The sequence below is a fragment of the Sphaerodactylus townsendi genome, linkage group LG03 (genome assembly GCF_021028975.2).
Source record: "Sphaerodactylus townsendi isolate TG3544 linkage group LG03, MPM_Stown_v2.3, whole genome shotgun sequence".
Classification (NCBI taxonomy): Eukaryota; Metazoa; Chordata; class Lepidosauria; order Squamata; family Sphaerodactylidae; genus Sphaerodactylus; species Sphaerodactylus townsendi.
The window spans coordinates 163,158,459-163,183,884 of NC_059427.1; the positions used below are offsets into that span (position 1 = coordinate 163,158,459).

The 25,426-nt window shown below is 49.7% G+C and overlaps 1 protein-coding gene and 1 non-coding gene across 3 annotated transcripts in view; both read right to left on the minus strand.

Moving 5' to 3' along the window:
- Window positions 1–7,480: 7,480 nt before the first annotated feature.
- The window catches only part of LOC125429727 (caM kinase-like vesicle-associated protein), a 65,947-nt gene continuing 48,001 nt past the window's right edge, over window positions 7,481–25,426 (minus strand). For both annotated transcript variants that reach the window (XM_048491099.1, XM_048491098.1), the window contains exons 5-11: window positions 24,941–25,079; window positions 22,188–22,308; window positions 20,684–20,759; window positions 18,737–18,873; window positions 16,142–16,220; window positions 15,156–15,243; window positions 7,481–9,064 (exon numbers count right to left, since the gene is read on the minus strand). In XM_048491099.1, coding sequence (XP_048347056.1) covers window positions 8,861–9,064; window positions 15,156–15,243; window positions 16,142–16,220; window positions 18,737–18,873; window positions 20,684–20,759; window positions 22,188–22,308; window positions 24,941–25,079 — 844 coding nt within the window. In that variant the 3' untranslated portion in view covers window positions 7,481–8,860. The remainder of the gene's footprint in view (window positions 9,065–15,155; window positions 15,244–16,141; window positions 16,221–18,736; window positions 18,874–20,683; window positions 20,760–22,187; window positions 22,309–24,940; window positions 25,080–25,426) is intronic.
- On the minus strand, window positions 17,214–17,290 carry TRNAK-CUU. The gene has a single exon. It is a non-coding gene; the product is annotated as a tRNA-Lys (tRNA).

Consider the following 25,426-nt stretch of genomic DNA (forward strand, 5'->3'; position numbering starts at 1 on the left):
CGGAAAGCGACCGGCTGCACCGTCCAACGCAGCGCCCCTTCCCATGTTGTCTTGTTTCTTTTCCAAATCCTTGACCCCACCCCTTTCCCTTTTGCTTTTTTTGGGAAAGGGAACCCGGAGAGGAAAGAAGGGAAATCATGACAGAAGCTTCCCCCCCCCCCCGGTGGTGAGGATGGTTTAGGCCAAGCTGGCGCGGTGGCGTCTGAGAAATGTAGTTCCGAAGCGGCTTGATGGGCAAGGGAGCACGTGGTTTGGGGAGAGGGAGGAAGAAGAGGCGGGCGGGCGGGTGAAGAAAGGCAGAACGGGGTGGGGGCTGGGCGCAGGGATTAATGGCTGGGCGGACCCACGGGGGAAGGGGGTGGTTGGGGGTTGGGTTCAGACGGGGAGAGAAACAAACCGGTTGGAAGATTTCAGGAGGGGAAAGTGGCAGAGGCCGGGAGAGAGAGCTTCGGCAAATCAGCTGAGTCCGTCTGAACATGTGCAGAGTGCCCGGCGTTGACAATGAGGTTGGAAGGCCGGGGTGGTGGTGTCAGCTGGAGCTAAATTTGAACCTTCCAAAGCGTCTCTCTGTGTGGAGGTTTGGGGAATTAAAACTTGCCCCTTGAGCCACCCCAGCCATGCATCTGGACTGAGGCCGTCAGCTTTGGCTCGTCCTAGCTGCCTCGTTGGACAAAGGGTCAGGTGGAGAGTTGCAGCATCCAAGGGAAAAGGGGAGCTGAATTTCCGCCAGGTCGTACCTGCAACCCGATTGAAGTGACAGACCACTAACCTGGAACATAAATCAGATGGAGAGACCATTATGCATGGAGCACTTCCCACGCCACAACTCACCCCACAGTGACTTTGCAGTGGGGGGCTCCTCACGCCCCCTTGTTTACATGCGAGGAGATGCCCCACAGTGTCGCTCCCTCATCCAAGCCAGGAATGAAGATTGCCATTTTTTAAAAGATTTTTTGTAGCCCCTTAAATGTAATACTGCTATTGTACAGGCTGTTACCCTTCGTGTGTGTGTGTGTGTGTGTGTTTAGGGAAATGATGACTATCTCCCCACTCCCGCTCTCCACACAGGGATCGACGGCTGGCATCTCCCTAAAAAAAAAATCCCAAACAGAATGGCAACTGCCTAAACAATATTGAGGTAAGGAATATTGATATGTTTAAAGAGTTTCCCCACCCTCACTAATCTCAGGGCTTCTGGGATCAGCACCCCCATAAATGGAAGCATGTCGCTGCAGAAATCTCTGCAGCAGTTCATGATGGGCCTACCTCTGATTACATTCAGAGTATTAGACAGCCTTGGCCTGCATTGGGCTAAAAGAAAAGACATCCAGGACAGATGTGTGTACTTGCTATACCAAGTCAGATTGCTGGTCCACCTGATACAGGACAGTTTTCCTCTAGGTGGCAACAGCTGCCCAGAATCCCAGGTAAAGTCTTAGGACGCTGTAAGGAGCAGGTGACGGACCTTCTGTAGGTGTGCTACTGTGGAGCCCTGCCTCCTGACCTAGATCTGTATTTGACCTAGACCCAGATTTGCTTGCAGGAGCTGAGACAGAGTTCCCACCCTTTTGCAACATGTGCCATCTGTGATCCTTCGCTTGGGGACAGTGCTAGGAATCAAACCTGGATCTTCTGCAGAAAGGACTTTTCAGAATATCCTTTGCTTTGACCTGGGGAAATGCATGTGGAGCAAGGTGCCGGACAGACTTATGATTCTGGATAAGGAGGTGTTTGGCCCCTTCCGCACATGCAGAATAATGCACTTTCAACCCACTTTTACGATTGTTTGCAAGTGGATTTTGCTATTCCGCACAGTAAAATCCAGCTGCAAAGTGCACTGAAAGTGGATTGAAAGTGTGTTATTCTGCATGTGCAGAAGGCACCTTTGATTTTGCAGCTCATCCCTGAAAGGGAGCTAGAAGCATGCTGGCCCGGCATGGTGCAGGCCAGCCGCCTCCAAATAGGTTTGCGGCACTGTGGCAAACAAGAAAAGAGAAAAATCACTGACCATGCTGTAAGCCCCGTACACAGTCCACGCCAGCAAGCGGGGGCCTTCCTGGGCTGAAAGACTGCAGGAAGTCAACTAAGTGCAAGTGCCCCTGAACCAGTATGGATGCCACTTATGCCACATTGAGTGGCATCTACACTGGGGCAGGGGTCATGCCGCATCCAGAGCCCTTTCACACACACACAACCACACCACTCCGGATCACCCGGTCAGAGATGCAAGGTTCCTTGGCTACTGCTGTTTGAAGACTCTCACCTTTCTTAACAGCCGTTCTGCAGAGGGGATGGAAAATGCTGCCAAGTCTCAGCCAACGTGACCCTGAAGGGTTTCCAAGGGAAGAGACACACAGAGGTGAGTTGCCATTGTCGGCCTCTGCAGGGTGCCCCTGAGCTTCCTTGGTGGTCTCCCATTCAAGTGCTAACCAGGGCTGACCCTGCTTAGGTCTTGAGAGCTTGGGTTAGCCTAGGGCAGGGGTAGGGAACCTGCGGCTCTCCAGATGTTCAGGAACTACAATTCCCATCAGCCATGCTGACAGAGGCTGATGGGAATTGTAGTTCCTGAACATCTGGAGAGCCGCAGGTTCCCTACCCCTGGCCTAGGGCAGTGGTGGCGAACCTTTGGCACTCCAGATGTTATGGACTACAATTCCCATCAGCCCCTGCCAGCATAGCCAATTTGCCATGCTGGCAGGGGCTGGTGGGAATTGTAGTCCATAACATCTGGAGTGCCAAAGGTTCGCCACCACTGCCCTAGGGCTAGGCCATCCAAGTTAGAGCCATTGTAATAAATTCTCAACAGCCGTTTCCGCACGGCCAAATAACAGCGCCCTAGGGACGGAAAAAACACTGTCCCTGGGGTGCTGTTCGCACAGGAGGTGCTGCTGCATCGTCCTCAAACCCCCCCCCCAAGCGGCGCGAAGACGCTGCTTTCAAACCTCGCTCCCTGAGCAAGGTTTTTGAAAAGTGGCATCTTCCCGCCGGCACGTTGTGAACCGCAACGACATGAGGGTGCCGCTTTTGGCTCCCCCTCCACTCACCTCTCCGTCCAGCGCAGCTCTGCAGGGCTGGAGGGGCATCCCTATGCTGCCCTCCAACCCCTGGAGGTCAGAGGGTAGTGTGGGCATGTCTGTCCAGCCCTGCAGAGCTGCGCTGGATGGAGAGGTGAGTGAGCTGGATGAACCGGCTGCGGCTCCATGTGGAGCAGCCTCTCTGGTTCGTTACATCTTCGGAGCTGCTCACACGATACCATGCGAATGGCCCCCAAGCCTCCACTGGCACAATTCATGCCAGTGGAGGGCCGTTTCTGCCGCTGTGCAGAAACCACCAAACAGAAGTGAAATTAAATTATGAACCACTTACTATCCAGGGGTTTGTTCACAGCCTGTGTCATGGCCCCTCTACTGTAGCTGACAGTTTGTCAGAGGAAGACTTGCCTGAACTGTGCAGAGCCACGCCAGCTGTGTCAGCAGAAGAGGAAGAACTACAGCTTTGCAGTTCAGGGCTTATCAGAAACACCAGGCAGATTGATAGCACGTCTAATTCCTCAGACATGGCACAGCGTTGCCAGCAGAAACTGAGGTGGATTCCGCACAGCCGAAAAACAGCGGCGTGAAAATGGTGTCAACCCGTTTACGCCATTTGAAACCATTTTACACCGTTGTTTTTCGTCCCTGCGGAATCCGTCTAAGGGTGACCTTGAAAGAGAGGTGGCGTTTTGCTTGCTTGCAAGCCTGTCGTGGGTTGGAGTGTTTGCAGCAGCCCAGAAGCATATAACGAGCTGCAGTAAAGACAGAGGTGGGATCCAGCAGGTTCTCACAGGTTCCCGAGAGTAGGTTACTAATTATTTGTGTGTGCTGAGAGGGGGTTACTAATTGGTGATTTTGCCACGTGATTTTTGCCTTAGTTACGCCTCTCCTCTCAGCAGTAGCGCGCAGAACTTGAAGCAGTCTAGCAGGAGGTGCACCGGCGTGCGTGGCAGCTTGCGCCTGCGTGCATTCGTTTCCCGCCCAAGGACCGGCGCAGCGACTGCGTCCTTGCCACATCCCTGCCCAGGAATGCCCCGCCCCTGGAATGCCCGGCCACGTCCCCATCTTGCCCCGCCCAGCCCTATTGGTGCTACGCCACAGTTTGAATCCCACCACCATGGGAACCTGTTACTAAAATTTTTGGATCCCACCACTGAGTAAAGAGCTACAGCTGTGGATGCAACATGTGAGTTTCTCAGCAGCTCCTGCGTGCCACTGCCCTGAGCGTTTGGACTTTGCTTTGACCTTGGACTGGCTTCCCACGACTGCACTTCTCAGCTACTCTCTCCTGGTTTGTCTACTCTGTATTACTTGACTCTCGGGACTGTTTTGACTCAGTTTTCTGGACTCTCCCACTGGCTTGCTGTGTTGTGCTTAGACCTGACAGTGAACCGAGTGACCCTGTGTTGGGCTGACTCCCCACATCAGAAGCCTCCTCAGTGCTGGTGCTGTCGTAGCAGCTTACCCGCCGGCACAGCCTGCCGGCACAGCCTGCCTATTTCAGAATATCTTTCTACAGCTGAGAAGACATCACTGGATAGCATCACTGCGGGATTGACAATTGCCTCAGCAAGTTGTGGACTGGAGAAAGAATGTCAACTGTATTCATAGATTCAAAGATTTATGTATATTACTAGCGTGGCCCAGACACGCTTTGCTGTGGCTTATTGTGGTGAAATGGGAAAGGAACAGTAGCAGCAAATCAATTGCAGAGGCCAGAAGTATGTGCTCATTCAAACACGCAGCCTAATACTGTGCAATGTCAGTGATGTGTGTGCCCGCATTCCTTGGGGGGGGGGGGATGGAAAGGCACCCCTCCCACACATCTAGGCTGGCTGGTCATGATCCTTTACCTGGGAGTAAGTTTGGTTGGTGGCAATGGGTGTCGCTTCTGAGGAGACCCTCTGAGGGGCGTGACGCAGCCAGCTCCTATCTGGCCATCTGAGTGAACGTTCTAAGCAGCATGAACATTCTAAGGGCGACAGTTACACACAGGCAGCTGCATGTCCTTCACCAGGGAGCGGCAGGAAAAAGGCGTTTTACCTGGGCCAGGTGTGAAATTTCTGGTGTGTGAACATTTAAAAACACTCTCGCCTGGCTGAATATAGTGGCTGGGAATTTTCAGAGGAATTGGCCCAGCAGTTTCTGAGGTATACTGTCATCAAGAAAAACACTGTTAGCTTTATATATATATAGATTAATTTGTTTACTTTGGTTATACTCCTCCTTTCTCCACACGAGGAACCCAAAGCAGCTTAAAACATACTTTTCTCCTCCGTCTCATCTTTACATCATCTCTGCGGAGCCAGTGTGATGTGGTGATTAGGAGCAGGAAGACTCTAATCTGGAGAACCGGGTTCGATCCCCCACTCCTTCACATGGCCAGCAGACTCTAATCTAGTGAACTAGATTTATTTCCCCACACCTGCATTCTTGCTGGGTGAGCTGGACACAGTTTTCTCAGAGCTCTCTCAGCCCTGCCTACCTCACGAGGTGTCTGTTGTGGGGAGAGGAGAGGAGTTTGTAAGTCCCTTTGAGTCTTACAGGAGAGAAAGGTGGGGTATAAATCTAAATTCTTCTGTGAGGTAGTTCAGGCTGAGTTCAACTGGCCCGGGGTCACCTGGCAAACTTCCATGGCAGAATGGGGATTCGAGCCTGAAGTCTCCCAGACCAACTCTAATCTCTGCACCATGTTGGATCTTTATGCACCTTCTCCAAACAAGGAGCAGCAGTGCCATAGGAGGTTAAGAGCTCGTGTATCTAATCTGGAGAAACCGGGTTTGATTCCCAGCTCTGCCGCCTGAGCTGTGGAGGCTTATCTGGGGAATTCAGATTAGCCTGTACACTCCCACACACGCCAGCTGGGTGACCTTGGGCTAGTCACAGCTTCTCGGAGCTCTCTCAGCCACACCTACCTCATAGGGTGTTTGTTGTGAGGGGGGAAGGGCAAGGAGTTTGTAAGCCCCTTTGAGTCTCCTGCAGGAGAGAAAGGGGGGACATAAATCCAAACTCCTCCTCCTCCTCTTCTGCTGCTGCTTCTGCTGCCGCCGCAGCCGCCACCACCTTCTTGGTGTCCTCTGCTGAGGCATTATCAGTTTCCACTCAGAGTGGGGAATCAGAATTGGCTGTGATACATGGCGGGTGGAACTAGAAGCCCTGTTGATATTGCCTCAAGGTCACCCAGAGAATTTGCAGGGCATGGGCGAGCGTGGCCCAAGGTCCCACCTGGCTCGTTGTCAGCTCTTGGGGCTTGGATGGCTTTTCTATTGCTACTGCTTTTGTAACCAGTAATTCAGGCATGCACCCCCCCTATCTCCGATTTCCTGGAAGGAGGAGGGAGTCTTTTGCAGGCTACAATTCCATAACAATGCTCTCTCTCACTATTCCTTATGATATATACCAGGGACAGAAGACAGAAGTTCTGGCTTCTTGAACCTGGGGTACTGACACGGCTCAATAAAAGCTCTTAAAGCCAGTGGCGTACCTGTCTATGGACAAGGTGGGCAGTTGCCCACGGGCGCCGCCTTGTTCGTTTGTGGTTTTTCTGGTGTTTTTAGTGTTTTGGCCTGCAGGGGGTGCAGTTTTTAGGCTAGCAGCACCATAATTTCAGGGAGTTTTCAGGAGACTCTCCTGATGATAACACCCAGGTTTGGTGAGTTTTGGTTCAGGGAGTCCAAAGTTATGGACTCCCAAAGGGAGTGCCCTCATCCCCCATTGTTTCCAAAGGGAGCTAATAGGAGATGGGGGCGACACCTTTGAGGGTCCATAACTTTGGACCCCCTAAACCAAACTTCACCAAACCTGGGTGGTATCATCAGTAGGGTCTCACGAAGATACTCTGAAATTTTGGTGCTGCTAGCTTAATAATTGCACCCCTGACAGCAAGCACCCCCTAAATTTCCCCAGATTCTCCTTTTAAATCCACCCCCTTCCTGCCAATGCTTGTTTTCTTTCTTTTATTGTCTCATGTGAGGGTGATTTAGAAATGACCTGGTGGGGAAAAATATCATTGTTTGGTTGTGGTGGGGGTTGGGTGGTCACCCATGGGGGCGGGGCATCAAACTCAGGTTTTGCCCAGGGCTCCAGTTTGCCTAGGTATGCCACTGCTTGAAACCTTCTTGAGTCTCAATTATTGACTGGAGTAATAGACCCTTACAAACGGTGGGATTCAATTCTGGGTCTCCTGGATTCTAGCCTGACAATCCCACCACTATACCCCACTGGGAGATGTGGTGGTGGGAAGACATTCAAATATGGTTTCTCCCCCATATCTTCTTTAAGAACATAAGAACAAGCCAGCTGGATCAGACCATTCTATAGACTTCAATCATATCCCCCCTCAGCCGTCTCCTCTCCAAACTAAAGTCCCAAACGCTGCAGCCTTTCTTTCACAGCCCCTGTGCAAAGTATCAGAATAAGAACACCACCGACACACATACACCAAGATCGGCAGTCCCCAGAGAAAGACTGTTTATTTTATTTCCCAGAGCTGCCCCGGGGAAAAGGGCAGACAGCACCAGGGAAAGGGGCAGCCGGGATATTTCTGTATTAAAATAGCATCTTCAATAAAACATGCAGCTGGCTTGGACATGCATCCCTCTTGGCCCGTCCCTCCCGCCGCAGTCCAGCTGGGGTTGAGAACCAAACCGGCAAGGCGGTGAAATCCAGGACGCGCTTGCCAAATGGCCCCTGCCGTTGGAACGAAATAAAATGCGGGTGGGGAGAGGGAAAAGTTCTAAGTGGATCCCGTTTCCTCGGAAAGGGTCTGACTCTTGCTTCGCTGCCTCGGAACTGCTTCCTTCCCTTCCCTTCTCCCCTAAAGGTTTGCGTGGGTCTAAGAACGCCTGCTGGCAACACCGAGAGGAGTTGAAGCATCTCCCCGCTCTCTCTTTCAGGCTCGTCCCATAGCTCGAGCCTGAAAGAGAAGGAGAGACGGAGGTGGCCAGGGCTATCGGTCAGGTGAGCTGGAGAGGAGGTTGTTGGCTAGGGTGGCCAGCCTGCAGGACGACGCTGGAGTCCACCTGGAGTTAGAACTGAGCTTCAAGTCACAGAGATCCATCCTTCTGGAGAAAATGGCTGCTGACGAGAGTGGATTCTGGCATTCTACCTGGCTACGGTTCTTCCCCTCCTTAAGCTCCAAAACCTCCAGGAATTTCTCAGTTCAGTCGGCACCACTAATGATCCCTAGGGTTGCCAACCTCCCAGTGGAGACGGGAATTACAACCGATCTCCTGGTCACAGAGATCCGTCCCCCTGGAGAGAAGGGCAGGTGTGAAGAGTGGACTCTACGGTACCTGCTTGCTGGGTTCCCTTCCCAAGCTCTGCCCACCTTAGGCTCCGCCTCTAAATCTCCAGGTATGTCCCTACTTGGCCTGACTAGCTGTCACTCAGGGAGGCGTGTTTTGTCTACTTTGGGGGAGGGCTACTTTTTGGCAAGGTGTGCAGCTTGCTCTGGCTACTAAGAAAAGGCTAGGAAGGGGTCCCGCGTTCTGGTGAAGGAGCCAGAGGCCTTCTTTGGGAAGCCATTCACCGCCACCAGCCCCGCCACGTCTCCAGTTGTTAAGTCCCGTATACGATACATTATCACTGTGTGGTCGATCAGGCCTTCCTGCTGGTTGCTGGGCCATCCTAACCAAAGCGCTTCAACACCAGACCAAAAAACAGGGTTTGGGGGAAGAGATAACACTGCTCGGGGACATCCCTGCCCCCAATTTCTTTGTCTCAGTGGTGCTGTGCTACGGAGCCCCCTCCTGCTCCAGGAGGGAGGTTTGTGTGTGTGGGTTTAGCAAAGAGTGCCCTGGAACACAGGGTGGGGAAAGCTGGAGCGGTTATTCCCTCTTCTCTGTAGCTCCTTCTGTCTTGTTCTTGAGATCTTCTAGCGGGCACGGGGCCTCCAGATGTTCTGCAGGTCGAGGAGCCTCAATGGTCACCTCGTGGGCAACGCCGATGGTGGGCGGAGGAGTGACAGGGAGCCTGCTGCCAACATCTGCAGCCCGGAGACGTTGCATGAAAGTGGTCACCCGGATGGCTTTCTGCAAAGAGATGGACAACCATCAAGAACTGGGGCCCATGCCTTCAAGCTGCTCTATGATCTTGTGCCACGGAGCCATCTCCCTTGTTTCTGGGCACTTGGGCCAATTGAAAGGGCTACATTAGGTTGCATGCAAGGGGAGGGGAGGCAGTGAGGGGTGACATGCAGGGGAGGGGAGGGGGCCTGGCATCTGGACATGGCCCACCCACCCTAGCAGAGGGAGGCGGAGGGGAGGGGGAGGGGTGGCATTCAAGGGAGGGGAGGGAGGGAGGAGAGGTGGCATTCAAGGAAGGGAAGTGAGGGAGGGGAGGGAGGGAGGGAGGAGAGGTGGCATTCAAGGAAGGGAAGTGAGGGAGGGGAGGGAGGGAGGAGAGGTGGCATTCAAGGAAAGGAAGTGAGGGAGGGGAGGGAGGGAGGAGAGGTGGCATTCAAGGGGAGGGAGGGAGGGAGGAGAGGTGGCATTCAAGGGAAGGGAAGTGAGGGAGGGGAGGGAGGAGAGGTGGCATGCAAGAGAAGGGGTGGGAGGAGTGGCATGCAAGGGAGGGGAGGGAGGGAGGGGTGGCATGCAAGGATAGGGAGGGAAGGGGAGAGGGCCTGGCATCTGGACATGGCCCACCCACCCTAGCGGAGGGAGGGGGAGGGTAGAGAGGGGAAGGGGTGGCATGCAAAGAGAGGGGAGGGACATTTGCAGTTTGCACTGCTATAAGCCAAGAGGCAACCTAATGTTTGCAAGTTGCCTGTAAGGGGGGAAAGAAGATGGGCTATTTTTAAACCAATACGTTTTTGAAATGAGCTGCAGGTCTCTGCTCTCTGGCTAGTAGGTAAAACCTCTGGCCCAGAAAGTCCTCAAGATCATATACAGGGGAGTTGCAGTCGAGCTAAAGTAACCAGACTCGGTTTTCATTAATCACATATTCTGTTACGTGCAGCCGTTTCAAAGAAACATTCTTTTGTGTGATGAAAAAGCATTCCTTTATGGGATATGTGCCTCTTCATCAAACAATCTTTTCAGTGAAGCGTATTCGATTATCAAACTTTTTAAAATTGAATATGTTCCATTTTCAGATGGCTCCTGCAAGCAGAGTACACTGTATAGGTTTAGCTTTATCAGGAAGAAGCCCTGGCATTTATGGCAAGATGTAACGTGTTAAATAATTAGTTTTAATGCTCATAGCTTGACGCAAGTGATTTAAAGATTTCCAAAGCTCAGGGGGAAAATGGCCAAAATGTTGCCTGCACATTCCAGGATCGTCTGTGCCTGCAGAACATGTGTTTCCCTGGGTTGCCCACCCCCAACACTGTCCCACAAGTGTGTTAACATAAGAGTGTAAGTAGAGCCGCCCTGGATCAGGCCAAAGGCCCATCTAGTCTAACATGCTGCTTGCAGCAGCTTCCTTTAGGAAACCCACAACCAGGATGACTGCAACAGCAACGGAGCAGCAGTGGCGTAGGACAGTGGTGGCGAACCTATGGCACGGGTGCCAGAGGTGGCACTCAGAGCCCTCTCTGTGGGCACGCGTGCACATAGTTCATCATGTGGGGGGGCCCCTGAAAATCTCCCCCCCCCACACACATCTAGGCTGGCCTGAGCCGTTGGGCACAACATGTAGGCAACCCTGTAAAGTGCTGTTAAACCCCACTGATTTTCATGGAAAGAAGTAAAGCACAATCCTTTACCTGGGAGTAAGCTCAGTTGCTGGCAATGGGGCTTGCTTCTAAACCCTCCTAGGGTCGTGATTCACCCATTCAAGCATTGCATGATTGCTTCAAAGCAAAGCCACTGACTATCACCAAGCTTACTCCCAAGTAATGCGTGCCTTGGAGCCAACCGTTTTTTCTAAACTAAAACCTCAGTATTCAGGTTAAATTGCCGTGTTGGCACTTTGTGATAAATAAGTGGGTTTTTGGTTGCAGTTTGGGCACTTGGTCTCGAAAAGGTTCACCATCACTGGCGTAGGAGGTTAAGAGCTTGTGTATCTAACCTGGAGGAACCGGGTTTGATTCCCCGCTCTGCCGCCTGAGCTGTGGAGGCTTATCTGGGGAATTCAGATTAGCCTGTGCACTCCCACACACGCCAGCTGGGTGACCTTGGGCAAGTCACAGCTTCTCGGAGCTCTCTCAGCCCCACCTACCTCACAGGGTGTTTGTTGTGAGGGGGGGAAGGGCAAGGAGATTGTCAGCCCCTTTGAGTCTCCTGCAGGAGAGAAAGGGGGGATATAAATCCAAACTCTTCTTCTTCTCTCACCTGGGTTCCCCAGCAACTGATATAAGGAGCCATACTCTCTCTGATACTAGAGAAAGTAGATACCCCTCATGGCTCTTAGCTATCGATAAGAATTTGTGTTCTTAACATATTCATTTTTTCTTAAACAGTGGCAAGCTGGTGAGGTGGAAATATATGTGTATGGTGAACACATTCACGTTTAAATATATACATGCACTTTTTCCTGTGCAAACCCCGGTGCTTCACAGTGGGCTCAAAGTGCAACCTGTACACCCCACAACCATTCAGGGTCAGGTGAACCCCTCCATTCAGTAGGAAGTTGGCCAAAGAGAGAAAGGCTCAGAAGTTACAGTTTAAGGCATTTCCTCTGCACTTGCGATAGGACCATGAAGAGTTAAGTTTATCTGGTGGTTTTGCTGCCTCTATGGCACTCTCTTCCTTAAGAACATAAGAACAAGCCAGCTGAATCAGACCAGAGTCCATCTAGTCCAGCTCTCTGCTACTCGCACTGGCCCACCAGGTGCCTTTGGGAGCTCACATGCAGGATGTGAAAGCAATGGCCTTCTGCAGCTGTTGCTCCCAAGCACCTGGACTGTTAAGGCATTTGCAATCTCAGATCAAAGAGGATCAAGATTGGTAGCCATAAATTGACTTCTCCTCCATAAATCTGTCCAAGCCCCTTTTAAAGCTATCCAGGTTAGTGGCCATCACCACCTCCTGTGGCAGCATATTCCAAACACCAAATCACGACATATGCGTGAAGAAGTGTTTCCTTTTATTGAGTCTCTAATTCTTCCCCAGCATTTTTCAATGAATGCCCCCCTAGGTTGCCTAGTATTGTGAGAAAGAGAGAAAAATTTCTCTCTCTCAACATTTTCCACCCCATGCATAATTTTATAGACTTCAATCATATCCCCCCTCAGCCATCTCCTCTCCAAACTAAAGAGTCCCAAACTCTGCAGCCTCTCCTCATAAGGAAGGTGCTCCAGTCCCTCAATCATCCTCGTTGCCCTTCTCTGCACTTTTTCTATCTCTTCGATATCCTTTTGGAGATGTGGCGACCAGAACTGAACCCAGTACTCCAAGTGCGGTCGCACCACTGCTTTATATAAGGGCATGACAATCTTTGCAGTTTTATTCTCAATTCCTTTCCTAATTATCCCCAGCATAGAGTTTGCCTTTTTCACAGCTGCCTTGTATAAGTTGTCTGGGGAAGAGGGGAATGAACATGTATAATTAAGTGAACTCATCTAAGAGAAGCTGACTTGAACTCATCTAAGAGACGCTGACTTGCTGGAAGCAATATACAAAATAGATGATGGAGGGGAATACCAAGGGGAGGAATGCAAAACTTGGCCTTGCCTGTTCCCACATACAGAATATATTGTCCCAGGCAGATATCTTTTTCTGTTACCGCTTTGATGTAAAGGACCTTTTAGACATCTCATTAAAAATAATTGGGGCATTTCCCTTTAAAATTGGCCATTCAGCTGATGGGTTTTTAGAGCGCTTGCAAGAACGGGAGAGAACTATCCCCAAGAAGCTCAGGTTTTTCCTTGTGAGTGCTGGACTCCAGTATCTGTAACGCAGCAGGAACAAAGCCAGATACAACGAGCCATCTCCTTGCCAGCCTGCAAAGTCCCCGACTGTACTCTTGTCACCAGGAGAAGACAACTGGCCACTTGGAATGTTTTGGAGGGCATTGTACGAGTTATCACAATGTTAGCTGTTGAGTTGCAGCCAGAAGCGTACCAGGGGCAAATGACGCCCAGAGACAAATTGTCTCTAGGATGCCCCCAGGCTCTGCCCCCCCACCCTAGCTCCACCCCTGATGCCCCCAGGCTCCACCCCCACTGCCCTCAACCCTGCCCATGTCACGATGGACATGGGCAAGGTCTAGGGTGCCCACCTCCCCCCCAGACTCCCCCTGCTGGCTGGGTTCCTAGCTGGCACCCTGCAGTCTCTTCTGAAGAGAGGGGGGAGTCCAGGGTGGGGTTGAGGGTGCTCGTCGTTTTTTGCATGCCTCAGATGGGGTCGAGGCATGTGAAAACAATGAGACAGCAGGACTTCCTGGTCACATGGGGGGCCGATTTTGCGCCCCCCCATGTGACCAGAAGAGTGGCGCCCGAGGCAGATACGCCACTGGTTGCAGCTGTTGTGCAATAGCACTTGATGAACCAATTAGTTCATAGTTCTTAGTAATGGCAGCTGGTGGGTTTGCCTCTGCTACCCAACTAGGAATTTAAGAAGATGTTCAATGTATTGTCGAAGGCTTTCCTGGCCGGAATCACTGGGATGCTGTGTGGTTTCCGGGCTGTACGGCCATGTTCTATCTAGTAGCATTTTCTCCTGACATTTTGCCTGAATCTGTGGCTGGCATCTTCAGAGGATCTGTTGGTAGTAAAGTAACTGGAGTACCTGTGGAATATCCAGGGTGGGAGAAAGAACCATTTGCCTGTTTAAAAAGTACAAAGGGTGCATTTGGCAAGCTTGATTTGCATGTGTTGAGTGGGATCAATCCATTTTAGCATGTGGGTAACCATGAAGATGTCCCACCCTGGACATTCCACAGGTATATATACTCCACTTGCTTCACTACCATCAGATCCTCTGAAGATGCCAGCCACAGATGCAGGCAAAACATCAGGAGAAAATGCTACTAGAACACGACCAGATAGCCCGGAAACCACACAATACCCCAATTTAAGAAGAGTTTGGAATTACACCCCGCTTTTCTCAGTCATAAGGAGTCTTAAAGCTGCCTTCCCTTCCTCTCCCCACAACAGACCCCTTGTGAGGTAGGTGGGGCTGAGAGAGTTCAGAGAGAACTGTGACTGGTGCAAGGTCACCAGCAGGCTTCATGTGTAGGAGTGGGGAAACAAACCCAGTGCGCCTGATTAGAGTCCACCGCTCTTAACCACTACACCACGCTGACTCTTGGCAGGATTTGTAAATGCTGGGAATCAGTGGCATAGCGCCCGGGAGGCAACGGGTAAGTCTTGCCCCTGGCGAGGGTGGGGACATTCTGAGGGTGTTCTGGAACATGGCAGGGGCGCAGGGCACGCACATCCCCAGGCGCAGTTTCCTCTTCCTACAGTTCTGCTGGGAATGGGTGCTAGAACAGCACACAACCTTGAAGTTCCACAAAAACAGATTTGAGTTCCTTCACTGAGAAATTCATTATTGGCACATGAGTTTCCCTGAGAAGTACCTTATTAGTTTTCACTTGCTGCACACAGGGGTGTGGGTTTGTTTGTTTTTTAATGAAGTATCATACGGAGCATCAGTGAAGTATAGCTGCCTATGTCACCCTTCCACGTGCAATTAGCAAGCAGCCTTAAAATATGCCTTGATCCACATAGTCCTATGAAACAATGGCCGTTTCCGCACGGTCCCAGAAACAGCCGGGAAGACGGCGCCACGGAGCGCCATTGCCTGGCCGACCTGCTGTGTCTGTGGCCGTCCGGCACTTCGGCGAGGCCTGGGGACACGCCCCCCCGCCCTGTACGAGTGCTCCGGCGTCGCAGGGCAGGGGGGCGTGTCCCCAGGCCTCGGCGACATGCTGGACGGCCACAGACACGGTAGGTGGAGGGCAAAAGGGGGGGAGGGCGCCTTCGAGCTTCTGCCATTCGAGGTTTACGAAGCAGCTGCGCCCCCTGTGCGAACGGCTCCCTGGGAACGGCGTTTTTGCCGTCCCCAGGGTGCCGTATATGGCCCGTGCGGAAAGGGCCAATGTCTCTGTGGCAGACACACAGGGTTTTTTTCAATGGGGAAAGTGCTCCTTTGAAAACTGCTGTCCTGGGGCATAATATTCTTCTCACCAGTTTCTCTGCAGTGATGCGTCTCCTCCCGCCCCCACAGGACTCACCCTCCACTTGGCCTTGGCGAAGTTCTTTTCAATCTGTGCACAGACTCCTTCCTTGAGGTTCTTTTCAGAGGCAATGTTGCCAGATATCCTGCCAGGAGAGAGGAAAAACAGAATTGGGGTTTGAGCCTGTGCTTGGGAGGAGTGAGAATGACATGAACCTAGACAGGAATATATTAACAAGTTTCTGCCATGATATATAAAAAAAGAGAGTAAAAGTTCACAAAAAGGTCATCTTCTAAGTTAGCAGAAGTTTGCCAACCCCAGAGGCCCGGAGACAGTCAGTCTAGGGGCGAAGGAGCAGTTAACCTTTAACATGATTGGTTGGTTCAACTGTAACTCTAGACCAATGAGAGGCTGTTGCCAGGGCGGTGGAAAAGTATCCAGTTGGATGTATGCATTGTATATGCTATGCTAAGTTGAGATAGAGATAAAGTCTGAGTTAAGTTCTGTGTGTGTTCAACTTTGTTATAGCTGAAGAGTTCTGTATAGTCTTATAGTCTTGTATAGAATAGACTTGTGTAACCTTGCAACTGCAAAAGTAAAACCTTCCTATGGAAAGAGCATCTTGCGTGGAGAGTATTCTTTTCCAAGTGTGATAGAAGGTTGCAGTGAGTGCAAGAAGACGATAGACTTCTCATCTTACCAGAGTGACTTCGCTTTAAACTCTGCTGATAGTTTCCACATTAGCCGGATGGGCAGGGAGATGGGCAGGGAGCCCAAAGAATTCATGGAATAACCTGGCGGACTCTGAGGGCCCCTGGACCATAGCTGGATAATTGCTATATTAATACCACATTGGCTGCAGAAAGAGGAACGGGCATCTGATATTGACAGGAAGTGGGGAGACAAGCTGAGAATGGATGCTGCCAAGTAGGGTCCAGTTTCCCAATGCGATTATTGGTATTTGTTTTATGCATATCTGATATTATGTCACAGGGGGCCCTGCAAGTGGTACATTTGTCTCATCTTAGAACCCCCCTACTCACCAAATGTGCCCCAATGCCTCCTGGGCTGTGATTCGCTGGTCCTGGTCAACTTCCATGAGCCGAGACACCAGTTTTTTGGCTGCCAGGAAGAAAGATGGCAGAAATGTTTAGGGGGAAATGAATGACCCCTTTCCCACTCAAACTTTAGACTGGGATATATGCACAACAGAACAGGGATGCTCAACCTCCTTGAGCCTGTGGGCACCTTTGGAATTCTGGCACAGCTTGGCTGCCCCAAAATGGCAATTGTAGGAGGTGAAGCCAGCCACAAAAATGGCTGCCGCAGCTTACCTTTAGGCACACAGTGAAGGTCCTTGTGCTGTTTCGGCAGCTGCTGGCAAAGCGATGTTTTTAAAAACCTGCACTGCCAGATTTCCAGTGGCCAATCAAAAGCCTTCCTTGGCAAAAAAGCCCCATCTGGTCCTGCCCATTTTCTAAAAATGCAAGTGCCAGACTAGGGGCTGGTGGGTGATGCTATGGTGCTCATGGCTGGTGGGGCTGGTAGGTGCCATGGTGCACATTGGGAACCCCTGCAGTAGAATGAAGTGGGAATGAGGTGGTCAAATTGGCGTAGCACTTCAGACTGCAAATGGGGGACCAGTTCTGAAAAATCTCCACTACGTTAAAAGTAGGAAAATCCCACTCTGTTGACGTAAAAAATCAGCACAGCAGGGAACAGGTGAAGCTCTCCTTCCCCGTAGAGCAGGGGTCTGCAACCTGCGGCTCTCCAGATGTTCATGGACTACAATTCCCATCCTCCCCAATTGGCCATGCTGGCAGGGACTGATGGGGATTGTAGTCCATGAACATCTGGAGAGCCACAGGTTGCAGACCCCTGCCATAGAGCATTTGCTCTGCTGTGGCTTTCAAGTGGCAGCAGGGTTTTCATGAAATGTGTACATCTTCCTACTCCTCCTGTTCTCTTTCCTGTGTGATATGAACAGTTGAAACTGCCTGATATTGAATCAGAACACTCGTCCATCAAAGTCAGTGTGGTTTATTCAGACCAGCAGAAATTCTCCAGGATCTCACACTGAATTCTTTCACATCCCCTGTCCCTTATCCTTTTAAATGGAGATGCCAGGGCTTGAACCTGGGGCCTTCTGCAAAAGGGGCAGATGCTCTGCCACTGAGCCACAGTGCCTCTCCACCACCTTCTGCCACTTCCCTTCCTTTGCTCCAATGTTTCCTAGACTTTCTTCATTCTAGTCCAGTGGTGGTGAACCTATGGCACGGTGCCAGAGGTGGCACTCAGAGCCCTCTATGTGGGCACGCACAAACAGAGTGCCCCCCCCCCACACACACATCTAGGCTGGCCTGGGCCGCTGGGCTTGATTAGAAGCATTAAACCTAAGACCTAGTTTTGGGGTAACAGTGCAGGTAACCCTGCTAAACGCTGTTAAACCCCACTGATTTTCATGGGAAGAACTAAAGCGCGATCCTTTACCTGGGAGTAAGCTCAGCTGCTGGCAATGGGGCTTGCTTCTGAGTAAACCCTCCTAGGGTCATGATTCACCCATTGGAAGAGTTGCACGATTGCTTCAAAGCAAAGCCACCGTCGCCACCGACTACCACCAAGCTTACTCCTGAGTAATGCACGCCTCGGAGCCAACCGTTTTTTCTAAACGAAAACCTCAGTATTCAGGTTAAATTGCCGTGTTGGCACTTTGAGATAAATAAGTGGGTTTTAGGTTGCAATTTGGGCACTTGGGTCTCAAAAAGGTTCACCATCACTGTTCTAGTCTTTTCACAAACACTGGAGTCAAGAGGGGGTTAACCAATATGTGGTTAGGGATTTGTAGACTTCTGTCCCAATCTGGTATCCTTTCTCCTTCCTTACCTTTTGTTTCCACTTTGAGGAATTTTTGCCCATAAATGAAGGGTAGTATTGATTTTTTTAATAAAAAATGACAGCCCTTTAGAAGAAAAAGAAGAAGAGGAGTTTGGATTTATATCCCCCCTTTCTCTCCTGTAGGAGACTTAAAATCTTCTTGCCCTTCCCCCCTCACAACAAACACCCTGTGAGGTGGGTGGGGCTGAGAGAGCTCCAAGAAGGTGTGACTAGCCCCAGGTCACCCAGCTGGCGTGTGTGGGAGTGCACAGGCTAATCAGAATTCCCCAGATAAGCCTCCACAGCTGAAGCGGCAGAGCGGGGAATCAAACCTGGTTCCTCCAGATTAGAATGCACCTGCTCTTAACCACTACGCCACTGCTGCTCCTTTAGAGAGCTGGAGGCAGAGAGGCGGGAGTGTGGTGAATGAAATGAAGAGGGAAAACTGGGAAATCATCCCATGTGGACCCACTTATGTGCTCCTTATGTGAAGCAGCCCATGTCAGACTATTTCTTCGATCTGTTCATTTCTAGAGAGCAGGTTTTATTCTCTCCCATGTGGAATAATTCGTAAGGGCATATTCCACGTGTAGCCTTGAAGAATTATTCTATCGCCTCATTCAGTGGTGTGCGTTGACCATGTTTTAGCTTCGTAGCAGCAGAGGCTGATCTGACTCTAGCTCTACAGCGGAGGAGGCTCCTACCTAGGGGTGAGACTGTTGACTCAAGGTGTACTGGAGGTTGTGCCGAGTGTTTTCACTTACCAGCAAGAGAGATGTCATCCCAGTATGGGGAATCAAAGTCATATTCCCCGGCCAGAATTTTGCGGAATATACGGCGGTTGTGGCTGTCGCTGTTTTCGTCGTCTGTGTCGTCGTAAAAGGGGGGGTTCCCAGATAGTCTGTTTGGGTGGTAAAGTTGGAACAGTCATCGGGGGGACAGCACAAGGCTGTTCTGAGCAGAACACATTTGACCATAACCTCCCCCAAATGCACTCCCAGTCCAGCAAGGCGGTGCATCCAGAACCCCTAATTTTCACATTACACACAGTGCAAAGTAGGCCGTTTCCTCTTGCAAACCCAGTTTCTTTCTAATGTGGCATGAAGAAGAAGAAGAAGAAGAAGAAGAAGAAGAAGAAGAAGAGGAGGAGGAGGAGGAGGAGGAGGAGGAGGAGTTTGGATTTATATTCCCCCTTTCTCTCCTGTAGGAGACTCAAAGGGGCTTACAATCTCCTTGCCCTTCCCCCCTCACAACAAACTCCCTGTGAGGTAGGTGGGGCTGAGAGAGCTCAGAAGAACTGTGACTAGCCCAAGGTCACCCAGCTGGCGTGTGTGGGAGTGCATAGGCTAATCTGAATTCCCCAGATAAGCCTCCATAGCTCAAGCGGCAGAGCTGGGAATCAAACCCAGTTCCTCCAGATAAGAGTGCACCTGCTCTTAGCCACTACGCCACTGCTGCTCCTGAGGCTACAGAGTAACACTGTATTCCAGAAGAACTGATCCACAGTTAAGGCGCTATGATCTGGTGCATAAGCTCGGAGAATATAATCATACGTACTTCCTATTTAAACAGGACTTACGAAAGAAGCAGTTCGCATGCATGGTCTTTCTGTAAACTGTGGCCCAACTCTGTAAGGCAGCAAGTGAGGTGGAATACAGGATGTGAGGAAATGACTCCTTCCTTCTTCCCCCCTCCTTTTTTCCTCCCCTTCTCCGAGCAGGTATCATAGATTTGGAGGACTCATAATGCTAGAGGGACATCAGGACCTTACCTAGGGGGGAAAGATAAACCTAGACCATAGATGTCAAACTTGCGGCCCTCCAGATGTTATGGACTACAGTTCCCGTCACCCCCTGCCAGCATGATGCTGGCAGGGGATGATGGGAACTGTAGGTCATAACATCTGGAGGGCCACGAGTTTGACACCTGTGACCTAGACTGACCCTGAGAGAGGGGTGGGGCTGGGGAACTGAAGGAAGCACCTGCTTGGGCTCTGGAAAGAGAAGCCATTTTGGGACCATGTGCTTGTTCAGGGAGCTGACCCAGTCTTCCAGGTAATGGGAACTCTGGGAACTCTGTGAGGATCGTAACAGAGAGTAGGGTATATATAGAAAACGGGAAATAGGTGTAAGTTTAAAGCCAACACTGTTGTTGTTTTAATATACGCAGATGTCCAGTTGCCTTGTTGGACAGGAATCCCTTCTGGCCTCACTCACTTTTCTAAAAACACTTGGCAGTTGTTGTGGTATTTTCGGGCATCATCTCCAGTGGTGGGATCCAAAAATTTTAGTAACAGGTTCCCATGGTGGTGGGATTCAAACTGTGGCGTAGCGCCAATGGGGCTGGGCGGGGCACGATGGGGGCGTGGCCAGGCATTCCGGGGGCGGGGCTGCGGCAAGGATGCAGCCGCTGCGCAGGTCCTTGGGCGGGAAACGAATGCACGCAGGCGCAGGCTGCCACACATGCTGGTGCACCTCCTGCTAGACTGCTTCAAGTTCTGCGCGCTGCTGCTGAGAGGAGGGGCGTAACTAAGGCAAAAATCACGTGGCAAAATCACCAATTAGTAACCCCCTCTCGGCACACGCAAATAATTACTAACCTACTCTCGGGAACCTGTGACAACCTGCTGGATCCCACCTCTGATCATCTCAATCTATCTATTTCCCTCTCCCCTACACAGCCACATACAGTCAGACCATGGTGGAACTTACAGAATGAACATAATAACCCCTACAGCCCAGCAGTCCACAGGACGTCCATAACGTTGCCGGGCCACCACCTCTGGCGCTGTGTGGAGAAAGACACAGGGGTCAAAGGAAAGTTAGAGAAAAATTGTAGGTAAAACACAATCCACAGAGATAGGAGGTAGAACCATATTTTTATTTCCCATGACAGAGACTCTGCTCATGGGAGAAGCAGAAATTCAATAGGTACTTTCCCAGTCATAGCTTCATGTCAGAAGAAAAGATGCCAGCCGATTCTTAAAGGCAGTAGTTCACAACCTTTCTTTCAATCAAGTACCACTTGGCAGCCCATTTCCCTAAATTGTATCCCCATATTAGAATCAGAATTGACAAATTTAATTTTAAACTTAACTTAAAACAATGACAAAAACTGCATTTCGCAGAGAAAACACGGAACGACTACCTCACCGAACACTGCACAAAGGCAGTGTGCGCTCAAATGTTCACAACACAGAGGAGAGGGAGAGACTGTGAAGAGGCACATGCGTGCTGCAGAGGCATGTTTGCCCAAATAACAACAAATAACAAATAACACAGGCCTTTCTCCAAGTTAAATAAAGAAGGAAGCACGCATTGCCCCTTGTCATATTATTGAATTAAATTTCACAACTTTTGACTTGCATTTTGTCTTAGGCTGTTGACATCAATGTACCTCTTTCCTTCAATATATACTTTTTCTCACGTATCTGCAAATGTTTTGGTGCATGCCTCCCAGATTGGGAACTGTATCAGTGGTGGGATTCAAATATTTTAACAACAGGTTCCGATGGTGATGGGATTCAAATAATGACTGTTTAAAAGTATTAAAATGTTTTTAATATCACTTTTTATTTTAAGTATTACAAATATTAATACTTAATAAAAATATTGTAAGTCTTAAAAAAGTGAAAAAGAAAATTTTAACAACAGGTTCTACAGAACCTTCACAACCCCCTGAGATATCAGGAACAAAATATTATTATTATTATTATTATTATTATTATTATTATTATTATTATTATTATTATTATTATTATTATTATTATTATTATTATTATTATTATTATTATTATTATTATTATTATTAAAATTTATAGGCTGCCTCATCCCCGAAGGGCTCGAGGCAGCTCACAACATGACTATTTCCAAAACAGTAAATCAATATAACATAAAATCTAACTCATTAAAATTCAGCAGCAATTAAAACAATAAATACAAATTAAACAACAAAGGTTGTGTAAAAATACACACACAGGCGCCTGGTCTAAAGGCCAAAGGAGAAGGGAGGAGAGGCAGGGCCCAGGATGGAATCAGGGCTCTACCAAGATAGAAAAGGCAGCTTAGTTCCGGTTTCAAAATATAGAAAATATAAAAAATCAAAATATAGAAGCTCTACATATAGAAGCTCTACAAAGTGGCTAGTTTCTATGGACGTTGCATGAAGTTGGTACAGGGATAGGGAAACTCTGGAAAAACAAAAGAGTGTACGTACCTAAGTATTCGGGAGTCCCACAGGGCTCTGTGATGGCCCCATTCTCAAAGCGTGAGAGATAAAAATCCCGCAACACCACCTTGGAACGGTTGTTCTGGTTGTAGTACATGAGATTCTCCAACTGAAGGTAGCAAAGACATGGCCCGGGGGGTGAGGTAGGGGAGAAAACTCTGAGTTAATAATTTTGCATTAGGTAGCTGTAATACTGTACTTTGCCACCGAATGTCAATAAAGCTGTGCTTTCTCTTTCATATCCTGAAAATTAAGAACATTTATTTCCATATGAGCGTTCGTGAGTCACAGTCCGCTTCGTTAGACGTCACAGTGGTATCTGACAAAGTGCAGGTGACTCACAAAAGCTCATATGGAAGTGAATGTTGTTAGTCTTTAAGGTGCCATTAGATTTTGTCCTTTTTGTTTTGGCACAACAGACTCACACAGCTACCCCTTAGCTCTCTTTCACATCACCAACATTGTATTTCTATAGGTGCATAAATTCTTAAACTTTCCAGCCATATAATCTGTCATGGAATGATGCTATTGCTACAGTAAAGGTAAGTCACTTATGACTGTGAAAAGCATCTTTGCCTTTTGATCTCCTGGAGGGAGGACAGGAAACTATGCAGAGGTGCTAGGATGAAACTTCAAAGGCCTAAGTTACCTCGTGGCCTGAACAGAGTTTTCTTGAGAAGGGGAAAACAAAGGTTTTTGAATTCCATCTTGAGACGTGGTCAGAGAAGCACCTCTGGGCCATGGGTTCCCGGAATGGGGACAAGGAACCAAAAGGAATGTGACCAGTTGAGCAATCTCTTACTGCATTTATGTTTTATTTCTTTGTTTTGAACTTTTACAATAAATCCTTGAACAATCAGCTGGTCTGGAGTCATTAGGAGGGAAAAGAACCCAAGACCGAGGTGAGATAAGAGTGGCTCTCCCAAGCTTAATCTCAGCCTCAGTCGTCATATAATCCTATTGATATAACACATTTAATCAGAACTGCATTTCTCAGTCTTCTGTGTTTTTCCATATGAGCGGGTAAGGTGTCGTCAACTTGCAGCTGACTTATGGCAACCCCAGCAAAGGGCTTTCAAGGCAAGTGAGAACAGAGGTGGTTTGCCTTCGCCTTCCTTCTCAGAGCCTTCCTTGGTGGTCCCCCAAATAATGACCCTGCTTAGTTTCCAAGATCAGAGAAGATCAGGCTATATCAGGGGTAGGGAACCTGCGGCTCTCCAGATGTTCAGGAACTACAATTCCCATCAGCCCCTACCAGCATGGCCAATTGGCCATGCTGACAGAGGCTGATGGGAATTGTAGTTCCTGAACATCTGGAGAGCCGCAGGTTCCCTACCCCTGGGCTATATCATGCTGCCTTCCCTTCCATGTTCTTTCATACCTCAAAGTTAAAAGCTGTTATTTCCCCTTGGAATTTTAGAGATTTGGCAAAAACATCTTTTAAAGTTCTTAAATTTACTCTCAGCAAACTTTTAGGCTGAGTAGACCTATTGATTTAAAGGGGCTTAGATTGGAGGAACTTTGCATAGGATTGCACTGTCCGGCTATGTTCGTATTTATGCTTTCTAGGCAGTGCCAGATTTAGATGTAGAGAGGCCCTAGGCAGTGGTTGGATTCAAATAATTTAACAACCGGTTCCGGTGGTGGGATTCAAATAATTTAACCACTGGTTGTTTACAAGCACCATTTTAACAACTGGTTCTGCCGAAGTGGTGTGAACCTGCTGAATCCCACCACTGGCCTTAGGTTATTCCACATTTGAGGCCCCTCCCAACTCCCCACACGACTAGAGGAAGACGGGGGCCACAAAATGGGGTCTACTTCAGTGAAGTACTGGAAGAATAAAATCAGTACAGAAATCAATGCTAGTGTCGAGTTATCAGCTTAAGACAGTATTATTTCGAAATGGAGTGCAAGGCAAATCACTGAAGGGCTGTTCAGAGGCTACTGTGCGTTAGACACCACTTGTGAGAAAGGCCATGACAGTGTAAAAATATTATACACCTTGGCTGGAGGCCCCCTAGATTTTGAGACCCTAGGCTTCAGCTTGCCAAGCCTATAGGTCAGTGGTTCTCACAGGGGTCGCCTAAGACTCTCTGCATCAGTGGTCTCCATCTGTAAAATGGATAAATGTTAGGGTTGGGGGGGTCACCACAACATGAGGAACTGTATTAAAGGGTCACAGCATTAAGAAGGTTGAGAACCACTGCTACAGGAAAATCCGGCATTGTTTCTAGGACACAAGTCCTGTTGACTTCAGCGGCACTTACTATAGGATTGAGATGCATGAGTCCCTCACGATCCTGCCTATAGGGTAAATGCTAGATTCAATTCTTAAAGTTCAAGGCATTTGGGGGGTATGACTTTTAAAGAGTCAAAGTTCCCCTAATCAGATGCCCTTTTCTTCAGGGATTCTCTTAGGAGTCTGCAACCTGCGGCTCTCCAGATGTTCATAGACTACAATTCCCATCTGCCAATTGGCCATGCTGGCAGGGGCTGATGGGAATTGTAGTCCATGAACATCTGGAGAGCCACAGGTTGCAGACCCCTGGCTAGATCCTCTAGGAAGTGGGATATTGCTTTAGAACAGGGGTCTGCAACCTGCGGCTCTCCAGATGTTCATGGACTACAATTCCCATCCGCCAATCGGCCATGCTGGCAGGGGCTGATGGGAATTGTAGTCCATGAACATCTGGAGAGCCGCAGGTTGCAGACCCCTGACTCCCTTGTTCTCTCCTTACCTTAAGGTTGCGGTGAACAATGTGCAGGTTATGTAAATAGGCCAAGGCTTCCAGCACTTGCCGGATGACGTTGCTAGCATCCTTTTCTGTGTAGTAGCCCTGGTCTAGGATCCAGTCAAACACGTCTCCTCCAGTGGCACTGTGAGGAACACACAGAACGGGCTTCAGATGAGGAACAAATGGAGAAAAGGTTCTTTGTAGTGTCCATGCTGGAGGATAGTGAAGAAGGTTGGGATCCAACCAGGGCCAGAGCGAGGGGGAACTGTGCCCAGGGCACACGTGCGCCCCGCGCCCCTGCCACACCCTTGCTAAGCCATGCCATGCCATGCCACACCATGCCCCCCGCACCAGCGTGCGCCCGGTGCATCGCGCACCCCACCCCCAGTGGTGGGATCCAAAAATTTTAGTAACAGGTTCCCATGGTGGTGGGATTCAAACCTCGTGGCGTGAAGCGCCTAATGGAGAGCCACTGACTTGAGGGGCGTG